The following is a 15,877-nucleotide window of genomic DNA, read 5'->3' on the forward strand; positions in this document are numbered from 1 at the left end:
TGAGCGAGACGCACAGCAATAAACTGACCAAGCAATAGGTAAAGAAAAAGCTTTTATTTCTCTGTAGGGTACTTTCCATAATGTCGTCACACACTTACAATACACAGCCTGTGTATTGCCTGTCAGTGACAAAAACGAGCACTTTTAGTGGACGTACATTAACGGTGACGAGTAGCCCCGAGCGATCACATTGCAGCCTGTTTAGTTCTCCTTCAATACTGGACCCGTTTTAAAAAAATGTCCTCATTACTCACTCACACACAACAACATGGGAAATAGGGTCCAGGTTGAAAAATACCAAAGTTACCCTTTAATGTGTTTGGGAGAACACTGGGGGACCATTAAAATCTAGCAGTATTAAATCAGCTGGAAATTCTCCTTCCTTTGACTTTCACTGTTTTCAGAGCAGCGACTCTACAATGACAGCTGAGTACTGGAGTAAAGCTGCGAAGATCCACTTTATTAATCTTTGCTTATTCAATGCACAGACCGTAAGTATGTTTGATTCACGACGGTGAACTGACTGATTACAACAGCGACGGGTAAACCAGCTCTTTATTTACTCACATTAATCCAAGCTTGAAAGAAGGCTGATGAGAGCGGAGACAGAACCAAGGTCCTATGACCGAACCGTTGCTTTTATTTCCTTTTATTTCCTTTCATTTTTCATACTTGCTTAGTACCAAAAAGACAAAATATCATTCAATCATTCAACATCTCAACAACAGCTTTCCTTCAAACTTTGCAATAGCTTGACATTTAGCGTTATCTGCACATTTGTCAGGAGAGACGCTCCTGTTCCCGTCTTAAAAAAGGAAGCCGTTTGTGGAGCCAAACATCCCCTGTGATCTTGAAGTATCTAGGACAACAAGCGCGTAGATAAGGGTGACCCGGCCTCCTCTACCGTCCCTTTTCATCCCTCCTTGTCCTTATCTTATCCCGGCCCCGTGTCTCATCTGCCCCGTCTCCACCTTCCGTCACTTCACCCTATCCCGCTTTCATCTCCATCTCTTCTAACCCCGCTTATCTTCAAAAACACCCACCGTCACCTCATCTACACATCTCTTATATGTTTCGGCCCCCACGCCCTCCTTTTCTCTCCCCTTTGCCGCTTCTATCAAACTGTCAGTGAGTCTTTACTTCAGACCTGTGTCCTTTTCTTTCTCCCCCGTGTGTGTCTCCTCTCTGCAGGACTTGGACTGCCCCCGAGTGGTGGAACACTGCCAGAACATCGGCCACGTTTGAGCCCTACGCTCTGTGGGTTCCACTTTGGTTATCTGACCCCCGAGGAACTCAACGGTGAGATATATGAAGATCCATCACAGCACCAAAAGAAGATAGAGAAAGAGAATGTATTTCTGTCCATGTGCAGCAGGTTATTTTCTAATACTACTGTGTATCTGCAGATGTGCTATGCTACCCTACTGTACAAACATACATGTATCTTTCTCCGTGCTACTGTATTCTGTTATCTCAAATTCATTAGACTTGGCTCTTAAATTTGAGAATATGGAATGAAACTCAATAATACTAAATGATATCTGTCGTCAACAAGACGCTGGCGCCATCTTGTGTCCAACTGTCACTAGAATAAAGAAGAGCCTTAAATGATCGCAATGGAGAAGGTCAAATAATTTAAGATTTCATATTGATATTGTGGCGTTATAAAATGGCATCAAAAGCCAATTCAAACGAATGATGAATGGTCATATTGTTAGGCTATATGAAAAAAAAAATCAGAATTGTATTTGAATTTGAATAGCAGAGTCCAACAGGATAATGTGTAATTTAAAGACAAACTCAAAACTACTTCAAAGTAAAGAAATATACAATCCGCGAGTGAAAAACTTCAGCTTGGATAACAGCAGACTGATCGACTCCTCCGACAGGTTTGGGACAACTCATAAATTGTTATTTTGTACCAAGAAAATACGAAAAAATTGGTGATGTGGCAAGTTCTCCTAAATCACTCATACAAGTGACTCAAGAACGGATCTTAAAGGTGCGGTTCTTGCGCTGATCCACAGAGAACCGTGGACATCTGGAACACTTTTCTTCTGAGCTGATTCTTGGCAACCAGAGAAGTGCACTAAGAATGGACATGCAGAGGCCTCTGTGTTAAATGAGCTGCCAGCTACAGCTTCGTCGTGCCTTTGTTGGGCGGAATCGAACCATCTGCAGCTGAGCATAAGCAGGACGAAGGAGCTGAAGGAGTGAGCCTCCATCCAGGGGGAGGATGCAGAGGTTCTTCACTCTTTTACCCCTTTTTCCACCAGAATTAGAGCGTATATGCAGGTATTTTAAACACGGTAAAACCTGCTACGGATAGGCGATAGACTCCTTTCCGTTTGACAGTGGTCCATGCATTAGAGGTGTGTCACCTGTTATTTCTTTCCTGGTGTGTCACATTTGACGTCACGGAAGCAGGGTTAGTAAACAGTGAAAATGTTTCAGCGGTGACTACTTATATCTGTTACTCTCAAACTCTCAAACCAGCGGGGGTGTCCATTGGAACAGTGCAAACACTTACAAAGAAGGTGGTATTTTGTGTCTTTCAAGTTTGAATGAAGTGTGTTTCAGCGAGGTAAAATGGCTGTTGTCTGACTGGAGTCTGGTGGCATATTAATGGGATGTTTTGTATGTTAATAAATTCAAATAATTGTCTAAATCCCCGTTGATTTTATCTAGTTAACATTTACTTCGGAGGGTGTCACATAGCATCAGGTTGGGAAAAGGGGCGTGTCCACCCGGGTGTCATGCCAGCTCCACTTCCTCCAGAGGCTCAGACGGTAAATGAAGGCGCTGGCAGCTACCGTTTGAAAATTGAAGGTAGTCTAACCTTTATCTCAATCGAAACAGTAATCCTGCAGTCATTACATTTGTTTGTGGAATCAACAGAAAGTAGAGGACGGCTGCATCCTGCTACAACAGTGACCCGACGTCTGTCTGCGTTCAGTAAAGCAGTAGATCAACGCAGACGCGTTCTGTCTGACTGGCGGAGTGGTGGTCGCGGATGTCTCACCTGTTTGAGGGTCTCCTGTTTGGTCTTGCTGAGCTCCTCGTATTTCACTTTCCACTGAGTGAGCTCGGCCTCCAGCTTCTCGATGCTCTTGCTCAGCGCCAGCTTGTCTCTGGGGGGGGGACACAAAGACACGACTCACTCAATCATGCTGCTGTAGAGCCAGAGCGGGTTATTATTTGAGTCAAACGTGTTTAAAAATAAATAAAAATGGGATTTTTCACATTTTACTGCATGTTGCACCATCTATCATACCTGTCAGGTCCCACATTTTACACATGACACTCACATTTTAGTGCTTTGCCGGCATTCACGTGGCTGAAAACGTCTCACACAGGAAATTAAAAAAGTGTATTGTGCACTTCCTCTCAGCAGAGAAGGCCATTACTTTGACTGAGTGTAGAATAAGCAGTGGTGTAGTTACACTGGTCCTTACAGGTTGGTAACATTCTTAACGAGGTAATAAAGGAGAAAACACTATAGATGCACTATAGATGGAACCTCTGCTGAGCAACTGAGAGCAGAACCACCAATACCTTTTTTTGTGGTGGAAGTAGCGTCCAGTTCCTTTTAAGTCTTGCATTTGTATTTAATGAGGTACTTTAGCTATTTAGCATTATACTTACATAAATGTTTGGACTCTCAAAAGAAAAAAAAGCAGAGGAATGGTCAAATCGAAGCAGAGGCTGAGATATCCTGACCAGGCGGCAACCTCAGGTTCTGAAGAGTGCAGCCGATGCAGAAGTGTCTTAAAACTTGCATTCTATCTACTGACCAGCAGGGGGCGACTCCTCCGGTTGCAAAAAGAAGTCTGATTGTATAGAAGTCTATAAGAAAATGACTCTACTTCTCACTTGATTTATTTCCTCAGTAAACATTGTAAACATGAGTTTATGGTCTCAATCTCAAATATGGTCACTTCCGTTCATCGGTTGCACTAAAAAGCCAAGATGACGACAGCCAGATCGCAGAACTCGAGGTTTGAAAACTGCGGTCCACGAACCAATGGGTGACGTCACGATGACTTCTTATATACGGTAGTCTATGATCCTGACGTTTAGTCCTCGGCTCAACCTACAAAAACACTAGACCCTGCTCTTCCCATAATGCAACTAATAGCCTCTTTTCGTTGGACTCTTTCCCAACCTGTAAACACCCACGTTTCCACCATGCATCCAGTTTGTAACACAACATCCAGTCTTGACTCTTCAATGGCCTTAAGAAAAAAAGTGGAGCTTCTGGTGGAACATATTGTCGGGTAGTTTAAGAATGTATTGCATTTAAGAAGTGGGATGATTTTTTTGTAGGTTATGTATTAATCTGCCAAATAACTAGTAACTAAACATTACTGCACACTTCACATCTATGCCACAGTTTGGGGTTTTCTGTCTCTCTTACTCTCTCTCTTTCAGCAGGACTTTCTGGGACTCGTCCAGGCGGAGCTGCAGGGCGTTGAGTTTGCTGGAGTCTTCCTCCACCGTGCCGATGTCCTCCCACAGCTGCCTGCTGCGCTCCTGCCGGCTCAGACCAGATGATGAGCGCGAGGTGGACGGGTTGACACCGCCGCGGCTTTCCCACGCCTCCTGAGTGTCACCGTCCGGGGCCCTGGAACGCAGGACCGACTCCAGCACCTCAAAGTCCTGACAGACAAAATGATATGAGGGACATGCTTTGTACCGGGGTATCACTGAAACTCAGATATCAAGGTGAGGTCACTCCAACAAAATCCAACGGGGCAAGAAACACAAGCAGTCTAGTTTGAGATGAGCACAGTTTTATGAACGAAAGAGTTATCCTTTCATCCAAATGCATACCGCTGGGAAATAGTGCATAACAATAAACACAGAAAGAAAAAATACTTCATAAGTCAAGAAACAATAGAAAAAATGACAATAAAATATGAAAGAACAGTTTTGGAAGATGTAGTTTTGTGCAAAAATATCCAAAATATTCTCCAGGGGATTTGCAAAAGTTCAGTGTGAAAGTATAATTTTACGTCATGTTAAATTAAATTAAATTATAAATAGAATATGTGCAATATTCCACAAAATAGTCCACTAGGTATGAGACACATCCCAACATATACAGCAACTACTGAATTGTCCCCAGCAATCATTTTGATCCATAAAGGTGCTCTAATAAAGCTGCAGATTGGGCCACTGTGGCCACAGATCATATCCGTCCGCCCCGACAGGAGAGTTGACTAAATATTTAGCGCGGTGTTGAAATGAATGCGCCTGCAAGTGATTCCATCGTAAAAATGATTTTGCAAAAAAAAGACTGGTGTGCCCGCGTCTTTTATTTAAATCGTCTGTACTAAAGTCTCGTCAAAGGGTTGTAAGCAGTTTCCAACCCCATAATCTGCTAACCTCGTCACATTCCATAACTCCTGATAAATCATCAGCCGGGATAAAAAGCTTCCTTTGGGTTTCAGGTTAAGTTCAGTCTGATTCCAAACTACCCGTACCTCTTGTACGGACTCATATGGACGGGCCTGATTTTGAAGGGGTTGTCAGAAATATGGGCCTCTTTCGCAAAACAATATTTCTCTCTTCTGTCCTCGCTGTTTCCCACTCCGCCCTCCGTTCCTCCCTACAAGGCTGCAAAGCAAACGGTTTCATCCAGCAGATCATCTCTAAAGTTTCTGCCAACGAGAACCCTAAAAACTCTTGGGCGGGTTCTTCCGACCGCAACATTTTCACATCTCGTTCTATTTAATGGCCTTCACAGACATTAAATTGGAAACGTAGAGCTTGTCCTCCTCTACATGTAGTAAATCTGTCGGCTTTGGCGCTGCAGCAGTAAAAATCCAAATGTTTCCCCACCCTTCATCCTTCACAGCATGTTCCAGATGTTACATGCGAGGTCTGGGTCTCCCAGAGGCTGCATAAGGCTGTGTGGTTTTCTCAAAAATAACTATTGTGACGCCTTTAACGGTTCCTCAGAAATATCAAAGGACGTGGTTACAATGTCTTTTCAGTAAGACACTTGTGATCGGATGGGGATTAGTTATAAGAAGCCACTGTAAAACGGTGGATAAACACATTTAATGTCCTATAAAATCATCTGACATTTTTTGAGCTGCTTACTCTTCTTCCCTGCAGTATTAGTAGACTTGTTTTATTGAAGAATAGTTGCAAACAAAGCTCCGCTAATTTGGTGATAAGCATATGTTCCTGTAAATTCTTAGCAATAAAAGGCCCACGTTACCTTGTTATTTAAAAGTTATATTTTGAAACATCAACTTTAAAGACTATATATAAGAAGTGCACGTAGTCACCTGTGATGGCACCTATTGGTTTTTGGACTGTCGTTTTGAAGCCTCGAGTTCGCCATCTTGGATTTTACGCAGAACTGACACGAGAGGGTTGAGCTAAGTACAACCGAACGCTGAATAAGACATTTTTAGGCAACCAAAATGTTGCAATTAACTTTCCTGAAAGAAAACACACTGTGATAGGGTTAAAGTTCTAAGACAAAAACACGGACAACTCCCAAACTGGACAATGCCGTGGTAGCGACCTGTCAATCACACGGTAGCCCCGCCCTAAAGCATACTCTGCTTTATGGTCTATGTGACTTTCAAATGGACCATAATTTACCAAATGAACATCATGTATTGAAGAAGACTTGAAACTAGCGATTGAGACCATAAACTCATGTTTACAATGTTTACTGAGGTAATAAATCAAGTGAGAAGTAGAGTCATTTTCTCATAGACTTCCATACAATCTGACTTCTTTTTGCAACCAGAGGAGTCGCCCCCTGATGGCCATTAGAAAGAATGCAGGTTGAAGGCACTATCCGCATTGGCTTCACTTTTGTGATATAAATCAAGAAATGTTGCTCCAACTCTGGAGAGGAACTTCCGTGAGACCTACGTTATTTTCAAATCTGTGGTTTAATACTATTCCGCATGCTTTGGGATTATGATACAAACGCTTAGAAATGTTTGAAATGGTTCTTGAGGTCAATCTACAAACATAACATTCTTCTTCAATAGCTTTACATTGCAGGCATGCCAAAAGGAAGACAGAGCTGCGATGCTGCTGCTGTCATTACAGGTCCTCCCCAGCAGAGGGACCCGGTGTGTAACAGACGTCGGTGAGCCAAGACCCCCATCCTGAGCCACATGTGGAAGCACTCAGTGTGTGTGAGAACCAGAACAATGGACGGAGACAGGAAATGAGGCTCTGCTGTGTGTGGCTACCAGTTAGCCACATTATCATGGCTTACTCGGAAGGCTGCAGCCTCGGTGTGTATTTTTGTGTCCCAGTGTGTGTGTGTGTGTGTGCGTGTGTGTGCGTTACCATGGAAACCCCCATCCTGAGCTAGCTGAAGGTCAAGTCTGACAGGCAGTGACAGTGATTTCTATTCACTGATGCACAGGCTCCTTTATGAGGTTACAGCTCCCATGCTCACGTATGTGTATGTGTATGTGTGTGTGTGTGTGTGTGTGTGTGTGTGTGTGTGTGTGTGTGTGTGTGTGTGTGTGTGTGGTGAGACAGCATACGATTGCAAAGAAACAGAGGGGCCCACCACTGCTGTAGACACACTGGGAGATCCAGAGCAACTGGAAAAAACACAAGAGGTCAAAGCAGTGCTGTCAGATGGGATTAGGGTTGTTGGCATCTGCTGGTATCGACAGTGATTGTGATATTTAAGAAATAAAATATTGATATCATGTTATTCATAATAATATAGTCAGACAGCAGTCCATCTATGATCCAACCCTCCCTTATAGGCATGCGCCTTTGGAGTAGTGACCGAAAGAATAAGATGGTTTTTGCCAAAACGTGCGCTGTGGTTTTCATTGAGTTTGCGGTTACACTCTGTGTGTATTCAGCACCTGATTGGCTAAGACGGCAGATCATTACGCAGCCGGTGCTGGTACTCCAGGAGACACGCTGCCAGTGAAGGAGAGCTGCTCAGTTCAGCAGCGCAAGACCGATAAGCTCAGAGGAGAAAATGCTTACTTTGGCCACGGTCCAACTCAACCTCTGTTAAAATCTGTTATTATTACTCAAAATGCCTCAGTGGTAAAGATAGAATACATAATGTAATTGACCTCTGTTAGCGTGTCTCCTCCTAGCATTTGCATGAACCTCCCTAAAATGCATATGCAATGATAGGGAGAGGTTAACCTTGTGAGCATAAATGACACAAATCATTTTTATGATCCAGTTTGAATTGTGCATTTATTTACACATTGACGTTTCATCAATATAAAAGATTATTTCGCGTCTGAAGAATGTTGCAGTTTCTCGTAGATCTGTTGAGGTATAAGACGTAAGAAAACATGTCATTAGAAAGACTACACACCCCAAAAACGTGTCGCAAGTGATGTCATGAGGGAGGGACTCCGCCTCTCTGTGGAATGGAAGTGAACGGGAGGTGGATTTATTTAGCTGTGGGTCAAGACCTTTGAATCCGTCCGCTCCATTCTGTCCTATATAAGGCAACGCCGAGACTATGAAAGTGGTTCGGACAAAAGTGGGATTTTGAGGGACAAAAAAGGAAAGTGAGGGGGACATGTCCCGTTTTGTCCCCGGTGGAAATTAGGGCCTTGCCGGCGGCGGTGACGCTTAGAAGCAATTATCAAAAATAAAAAAGTCATCCCACATGATTCCACACCTGACCAGAGGGACAGGTCCACACCAGCTGTTGAGAGGACATTACAGGACAAATAGATAATCTGGGGGATATGCTGACCACTATTACATGTCACTTTTCCTGGCACAACACCTTTTTGGACATATTTTAGTTAAATTTTTTAGTTCAATCAAATGGCCCTCCGCAGAGCATTTCAGAGTGGCGTTCGAGCGTCTCGTCTGTCGGTATGAACGAGGCCGAGCGAAGCAGCAGGTCTGTACACAACCAGATATACTTTATGTTCAGGATGGGGTGCAAAAAAAACAGGCTGACAGAGAAAAAGTACTGCAGCAACACAGAGCCCTCGGGGATGAGACGGCATGATGAGAACATGTGTGTGTTGGGGAGGGGGTGTCCTATTTAAGGTACCCACACACACACTCTTTTGGTGAGCGATCTAACAGGGCTGGAGACACAGCAGCCAGTCTGGCCTACATTCACTGAGGCTCGGGTCACTTTGTCCGTACAGCAGCAGAGGAGGACATGAGCGCGCTGACGTCAAGCAATTTAGCAGCACTGAACACGAGGCCAAATGCTAATTCACATTAGCATAATAAACAATCGCACGATAAATGAAAAAAGGATGAAAACTTGAACCTGCGTCATTGATTCATCATTTTTGGACAAAAGAGGAGATGCCCTTCACCTGGTCCCAGACCAAAAGATGATGACATCGTCAGACTTGAATTGAATTAGGGTGAATTAATTATGCTTTTGAACATCCTTATTGATTAATAAACATCAGCAGGTTTCATAGGTTGTGAAGAAAAAACGTTGAATATAGATAATGACAAAACGCCACTAGTGCTTTGGTCAGGCTGCGGCCCTTTGAGTCAAAACAAGACGAAGCGGACGATCCCAAAAAACAGCCCCGAAGGGCTCGATGGGGTACATGTCTGCAGAAATGCGGACTTACGGAGAAGATTCATAAAGGGCTCAAAATGTCGACAAGAGAGCCCTCAAACACTCGACGATTTGACAGTGGGACAGCCCTAAACCCTCACGGACTTTGCGGGAGCACGCCTCACAGTCTGTGAGTCCGTGAGGGTGGAGATTGGGATTGAGCCAAGGTCCCTCGTGCACCAGCTGCTGTCAATCAAACACGGACACACCCCTCCAGTCAGCTGAGGAAAAAAAGGAGCAATTCTGATATGTCCCTTGAGAACCTTTCTTTCTTTCTTTTAATATTACAAAACTATACAAAGCACCTTGTTTGACACAATAAAAGGATGACTACATGTGATCTCAGTTTAAAACCACAAATGTCAACCTCATGGTGGTGCTAGCAGAGAGATCAGGAGCTCTCCAAAGGTGGATTCATATTTCGTGGCGATCAATCTAAAGGTGGTTGAGATATTTCAGTCTGGACCAAAGTGAAGACAAAAAAACATTTAATCTCAATACCAGTTTGGTAAAAAGAAAATGCACTCTAATCCAAATGTCCACTGTTGACTCACCTTCTGTTGATGCAACTTTTGTCCGTCCAAGTCCACGTCCCTCACTGGTTCTGGCTCCGGTGACCCTGGCGGTCCCTCCCCAACCCTGTCCAGCTTGCCGTCGGCGTGGACCTGAGAGGAGGAGGAGGAGGCAGGGGAGGAGGGGGGTATGGATGGAGAGGAGGAAGCGCCGCGAGGGTGCGCGGGGGAGGACGATGGAGAGGGTGCGGACGGAGGAGGAGGAGGAGGAGCGTCGAGAGTGCCGTCGCCACGGAGGCGCAGCGTCTCCTGCCGTAGGGTCTCGTTCTCAGAGGCCAGTTCCTGCCGCTCCCGCCGGACGCTGGTCAGCTCCTTGGTGAGGGTGTCCAGCCGCTGCCTCAGCTGGCGGACCTCGTCACGCGCACGGTTACGCTCCGCACGCACCTGGGAAAAAAACATATAGACAATACAAGATAAACATATTAGCCCTGGGCCTGTTGGTTTCTCTGAAGACTTTAATCTTTAAAAACAAGTCATGAATATACCGTTTCATTAGTAATAAAACAATTCAGTAATTTCAGTATTAATTGTTCTGGTATTTAACTTTGACCACCATTTTTCTTGAAATCTTAACCGAGTGCTTTGATTCGTCTTAGCCTACCATGAAAACATTCATCGTGAGTGAGTGTTTATTGTAGGAAAACCTTTCCTTATGTTGCATTTTTTTTTTTTTTTAAATCCAAGTTTTAAAAAACGGATGTCTTAATGCTAATTAAATTAAATTAAATGTATATGAACATAATTTGTGGGAGGCAGCTAAACATGGCACAGCTGAGTCGACATAGCTCATATAGTAAGTCCCTTGTAATAACTGCCATAAACAATTGACAAAATAATCCTCACTCAAGGTCCACTTACTAGCTTTTTCCAGAGCTTTCAACATCCTCACGGTCTTCATTAGCAGTTGGAGTCGTGAGATGGGTTAAAAGCTGCCGAAAAAGCTATTTAGTGGGTCTTGAGTAAGGATTACTTTGGTCCTCGACTCATTCAATATTTAGTAAGTAACTAAAGAAAAAAATAGTTTTAAATCAGTTTTTTTTTATTCTCGTTTTTGTTTTGTTTATTGTTAATCTTTATTAAACGAGTACTTCTGCGTATGATTAATATCAGGCACATTGTGTTGCATTTTAATGTTGAGTTATATTAACATTTCATTAAGTTACTTGCTGATGTAAAATGTGGAGCAGTAGGTTCACCACTGTGGAGCCCGTCAGCTGAGTGAGTACATCTAAAGTCAAATATATTCTGACAATTTGAACTTATTACATACAATATTGATTAATATAAAATGTATTGTATTGCTACAGTATTTCACAGCTTTTCAGTATACTGCCCCTCCTGACTTCATTACCCACAAGCCCACCTTGCTCCACTTCTCTCTCCAGTTGGCGGTGCAGTCCGACCACCACCTCATGGTCTTCTCCATCTGGGCCGCTCGGGCCCGAGCCTCCTCCAGCTCCCGGAGCCTCAGCTCCTCCCTGCTTTCCCAGTCGGCCCCGGCTCCGTCGCCCATGGCCCCCAGGGACCCCAGGCCGAAGCCTCCCAGCCCCGGCGACAGCAGCAGCGGGGGGCTGGAGCTGGGGGTTCCTCCGGTGGGGCTCGGGGTGTGCATGAGGCTGTCCGGGGAGCGGATCCCCCTGTCGGACCCCAGACCCAGGCTGCACAGCAGGCCGCCCCCGGACGACTTACCGCCGTCGGACAGGTGGGGGCTGGGGGTGTGGTTCATGGTGGAGGGCGGAGGTGTGGACCAGGATGAAGGGGGGGGGTTGTGAGCGGGGGGATTCTAGGAGAGCGTCATCCTCTTCAGCCACGGATCAGCCTGGAGACAGAAACACAGGGACAGGAAGTAAAGTAACTCAGCTAACAATTCAAAGTTGATCAGACGGTAAAAGAATCTTTGAAAGAAAGCGCGGGCACACACACACACACACACACACACACACACACACACACACGCCTTTGGGGAGGAAAAGCCCTCGTCTGCATTCTGAACCTTAACGAATGGCCATGAGAACAGATGACTCTGACAGATAGAAACTTAAAAGACACACCGTCTGTGACGTATGTCCAAGGACACTCACTGGAAGCTGTGGCTGTAATTATTCCAGCGTGAAAAAAGAAAAATCTTGACACTTCCAGCCCACCCGATCCTCTCTTTCACAGCCTCATCTCTGCCTCTCTTTGAGGGCCACGTTCCTACAGACACTAAACGCACCACACGAAAACTACAGAGATAATTAAATAATCCTCAATGATGGCACCCCGCACTATTTTTATGGTTTGATCAACACATTTGGCCAGTTTTTACTTGACTGGGGTTGGAAACACCCTCCCCCCCCCAAAAAAAAAATTTATGTTTACAACACCAGCTGGCTCAAACAAGGAACAGACTTGTGAAGTGTGTCCACACCATGTTAATCTCAAGCTTTTTGTAGAAAAGTGGAAGTGTTCTAATCAAAGCTGCAAAGATCAGACAAATCTTCTTTTTTTTAGTTGGTTGAAAGAAAAGTAATCATCTCTTTTGTTCGTCGATGTATTCTTTAATCCTTTATCAATCAAAAATGTCCAAAGAGTGATGGTTGCAGCTTCTCAGTTGTGAGAATAATCAGCTTTTCTTGGTGTTACGATGAATATTCTTTGGGCTTTGCGGTGATAATGGGATATTTGATGATTGTGCTGTGCAATGTTGTGATAAGCATTTTTCTGTTTTCTGATGATTCATAAGAAGGTTGATCTATAAAGAAAATAACCTTTAGTTGCAGCCGCTAATCCAAAGCAATAAATAATGATCATAAACAAAGGAGAGGCGCTGCATGAAAAAATGGAAAAGGTTGCGAATAGATATATTGCAGACAAACGCCCACTTCTGATAATTAAAGAACTGTAAATATGCCCCTGACAGTTGTACTGATAACTATAAAATAAATATTCTGTGTACTTACCTATCAATGCCTGCCATAATAAATCTAAATCCAGCAGTATATGTACCAGTACCAATATTTTTGACCACATCACCCTCCCCCCTTCTCTCACCACCATGTAGATTCATAATGAAATATGTTTCATTCACATTGTTTTAATACTTCGTGGTGTTCTTTATAGTGATAACACATTCGTTGTGTAATCTCTCCTCGGGGATCTGTGGGCGAACGCTGATCTTATCTCTGCAGTCGGTGCCAGGGTTTGTGGTTTGAGTAAAATACCATCTCTGGCTGTGGTGAGGTAAGGCCTCCAACTCTCTGGGCCAAGAAAAGCTCCGCTGCTTCCTGATTCCCTCCCCCTGCTGCCTCCTCCTCCTCCTCCTCTCTCCCCTCCCGAGGAGGCGGAGGGGAGTTCCGGAGGAGAGCTGGAACTGTGGGAACAACTCGCAGGGAACCGGAGGAAAAGGGAAGGGAAGCTTTAGCAGCTTAACTGAGGGTAACTCCACGTTAACCCCTCATATTCAAGAAAATGTCTAGGTCCGTCTCATAGACTGCGTAAAATAAGTGGAAGTAGTCACCATGACGTCTCCGATCAGTTTTAGGCCAAACGTTTTGAAGCCTCGAGTTTGGCATTTTGTCCGTCGCCTTCTTGGTTTTTTGGCACCAGAAGTGACCATATTTGGAAGAGCAGTGGGGAAACGTGGCCCCCGGACCCGAGACCTTCATTAGGACCATGTCACATTTAAGTTCAGCATATTAGAGGTTAATTTGGGCTAAATGACAACATCCCTGCTTTTAATCATGTAAAACTAAAACGACGGGATGATTTTGTGAAAACAAATGATACAAGCAGATCATGTTGACTCACAGTATTTTACATATATTTAGCTGGAATGAAAGTAAAATGTCTAGAGTATTCATCATATTTCTGATGGATCCGATCCGCCCAGGACGAGGGCGGGGCTGTAGAGGAGCGACGCCTGGCAAACGCTGAGTTGAGGAAAAGCGTATGTCATTTTTGAGGAAATTCCCTCAGGATGTACCTGAGATATCAGGCTCACGAGAAAGGAACGGACGGAGAGTCAAGCAGAAGACATAATGCCTTCGCTCACGGTTCCTGTCGGCAAGGAGACATTTAAAAAACCAAAAACTTTCTATTAAACTTTATACTTTATATAGTTAGAACGAGGCATAAACACATAAACACACAGTCAGAACCACAGAAACACTGTCAACAGATTTCTTCCTGAACAGGGAGGGACAACAACAAAGAGCGACAAGGGAGAAAAAACTACTCTGGATTGTATTTAATCTCTGTATGAACTGCATTTGTAAATCCCACTGTGACCGACACCACAGCTTCTTCAGTTCCAAATCTCATCCTCTAGTTCGTCTCCCAGTCAAACATCAGAACAGCAGACAGACACACACACACACACACACACACACACACACACAAACCGCAGCAGCCCATTCAAGAAAGAAACAGAATCTGGGTTAAAGAATGGAAAAGAAAGAGCGAAAGTGAGCGGAAGATGTGGGGGCATGAGGAGGTAATGGTACAGTGGACCACAGCAGTAAAAAGAGTTATGAAAATATAATTCAAAACCGATGTATTTGCTTTTGAACGCAATCAAGTCTAAGCCAGCGGTCACAGACAGACCACCACAAATCAAACACTTGTAGAAATGAAACGAAAAGCACTTTTTATTAGAACTTCCTCGAGAAGCGGCTGTAGGAACACACACACACACAACACAATGTGTTGACACATCAAATGATGCTTTATTTTAAGAAACTGAGATGACACAAGAAGCCTTTCAGAAACTGCCCGTTTAACGAGGACTTGAGGAGTAGATTTATTGACAAAGCATTAAAGAAATAGGATTTCCCTAAAAGAAACAATGTATAGACCGATAAAAAGAAGAATCCCTCTCAATCACCACTTGTGAGCCGATTGTGGGCTAACTAGATGCAGGTTTCTGGGGTCATATTTGTGCTTTGAATGTGTATTGATTTGGGCTTTGGTTGAGGACCTCATTATTTTCTTCATAACGATATTGAGTCTGCGTAGTTTTGCATCATTTGAAAATGACTTTCAGCAGGTGTTTGAATGCTTCGTTCATTTTTGTCATCGTGCTGATTCAACTGGCTAACAAAGTATAGTTACAACAAATTGACGAATTAAAGTTACAACTGATGAATTGTCAAATAATAACGACGTGAAATACAGATCGATAACGAATAAAAGGATAAAGCTGAAAAAGTGGAGATTCTTTAGTGTTCACGCTGTAGAGCTGAGCGAGGCATTTTCAAAAAGTCCGATTTTTTTCCCGACGTGCAACATGAAGCTGCAGTCTTCTGGGGCTGGAAGTGTTAAAAGTCAAGCTTTAGTGAGCCGGAGTCGTGGGAACCAGCGGCTGTGGAAAATGTAGAAATGAAGATAAAGCCTTTACCCCAACTCTCAGCATGCGAGAGCTTTGAAAAAGAGGTGTTGGGGACATAAGATTTAAAAAATAACTCCCCAAGTCAATGATTACATAAATGATATGTTGACACATGTACAGCCAACATACTGTGTCACAGTGGTTGGTTTAGGAGGCGGGAAGTGTGGGAGAATCCATCAGAGAAATCATTTAGTTCCTCTGTAAGCAGCGAACAATGGTTTCCCCATCGACAGGACAGGGAGAACAGACCGGCATGTAGGGCATCAGGCGGACTGTGGAAGGATCATGAATTTTTTAAAGGGGATCAGTGGCGGAAATGTGAGCGGCTGCGATCGGCTCATCGTGTCCGTCTGACGCTGCATT

The 15,877-nt window shown here is 44.0% G+C and overlaps 1 protein-coding gene across 1 annotated transcript in view; it reads right to left on the bottom strand.

Moving 5' to 3' along the window:
* ccdc102a (coiled-coil domain containing 102A) overlaps nucleotides 1–15,877 on the bottom strand; it is a 56,378-nt gene that overhangs the window by 16,566 nt on the left and 23,935 nt on the right. The window contains exons 2-5 of the mRNA XM_076077944.1: nucleotides 11,510–11,965; nucleotides 10,129–10,530; nucleotides 4,418–4,659; nucleotides 3,023–3,131 (exon numbers count right to left, since the gene is read on the bottom strand). Coding sequence (XP_075934059.1) covers nucleotides 3,023–3,131; nucleotides 4,418–4,659; nucleotides 10,129–10,530; nucleotides 11,510–11,872 — 1,116 coding nt within the window. The 5' untranslated portion in view covers nucleotides 11,873–11,965. The remainder of the gene's footprint in view (nucleotides 1–3,022; nucleotides 3,132–4,417; nucleotides 4,660–10,128; nucleotides 10,531–11,509; nucleotides 11,966–15,877) is intronic.

Source organism: Anarhichas minor, unplaced genomic scaffold (genome assembly GCF_050575085.1).
Source record: "Anarhichas minor isolate MPS153535 unplaced genomic scaffold, ASM5057508v1 ptg000062l, whole genome shotgun sequence".
NCBI lineage: Eukaryota > Metazoa > Chordata > Actinopteri > Perciformes > Anarhichadidae > Anarhichas > Anarhichas minor.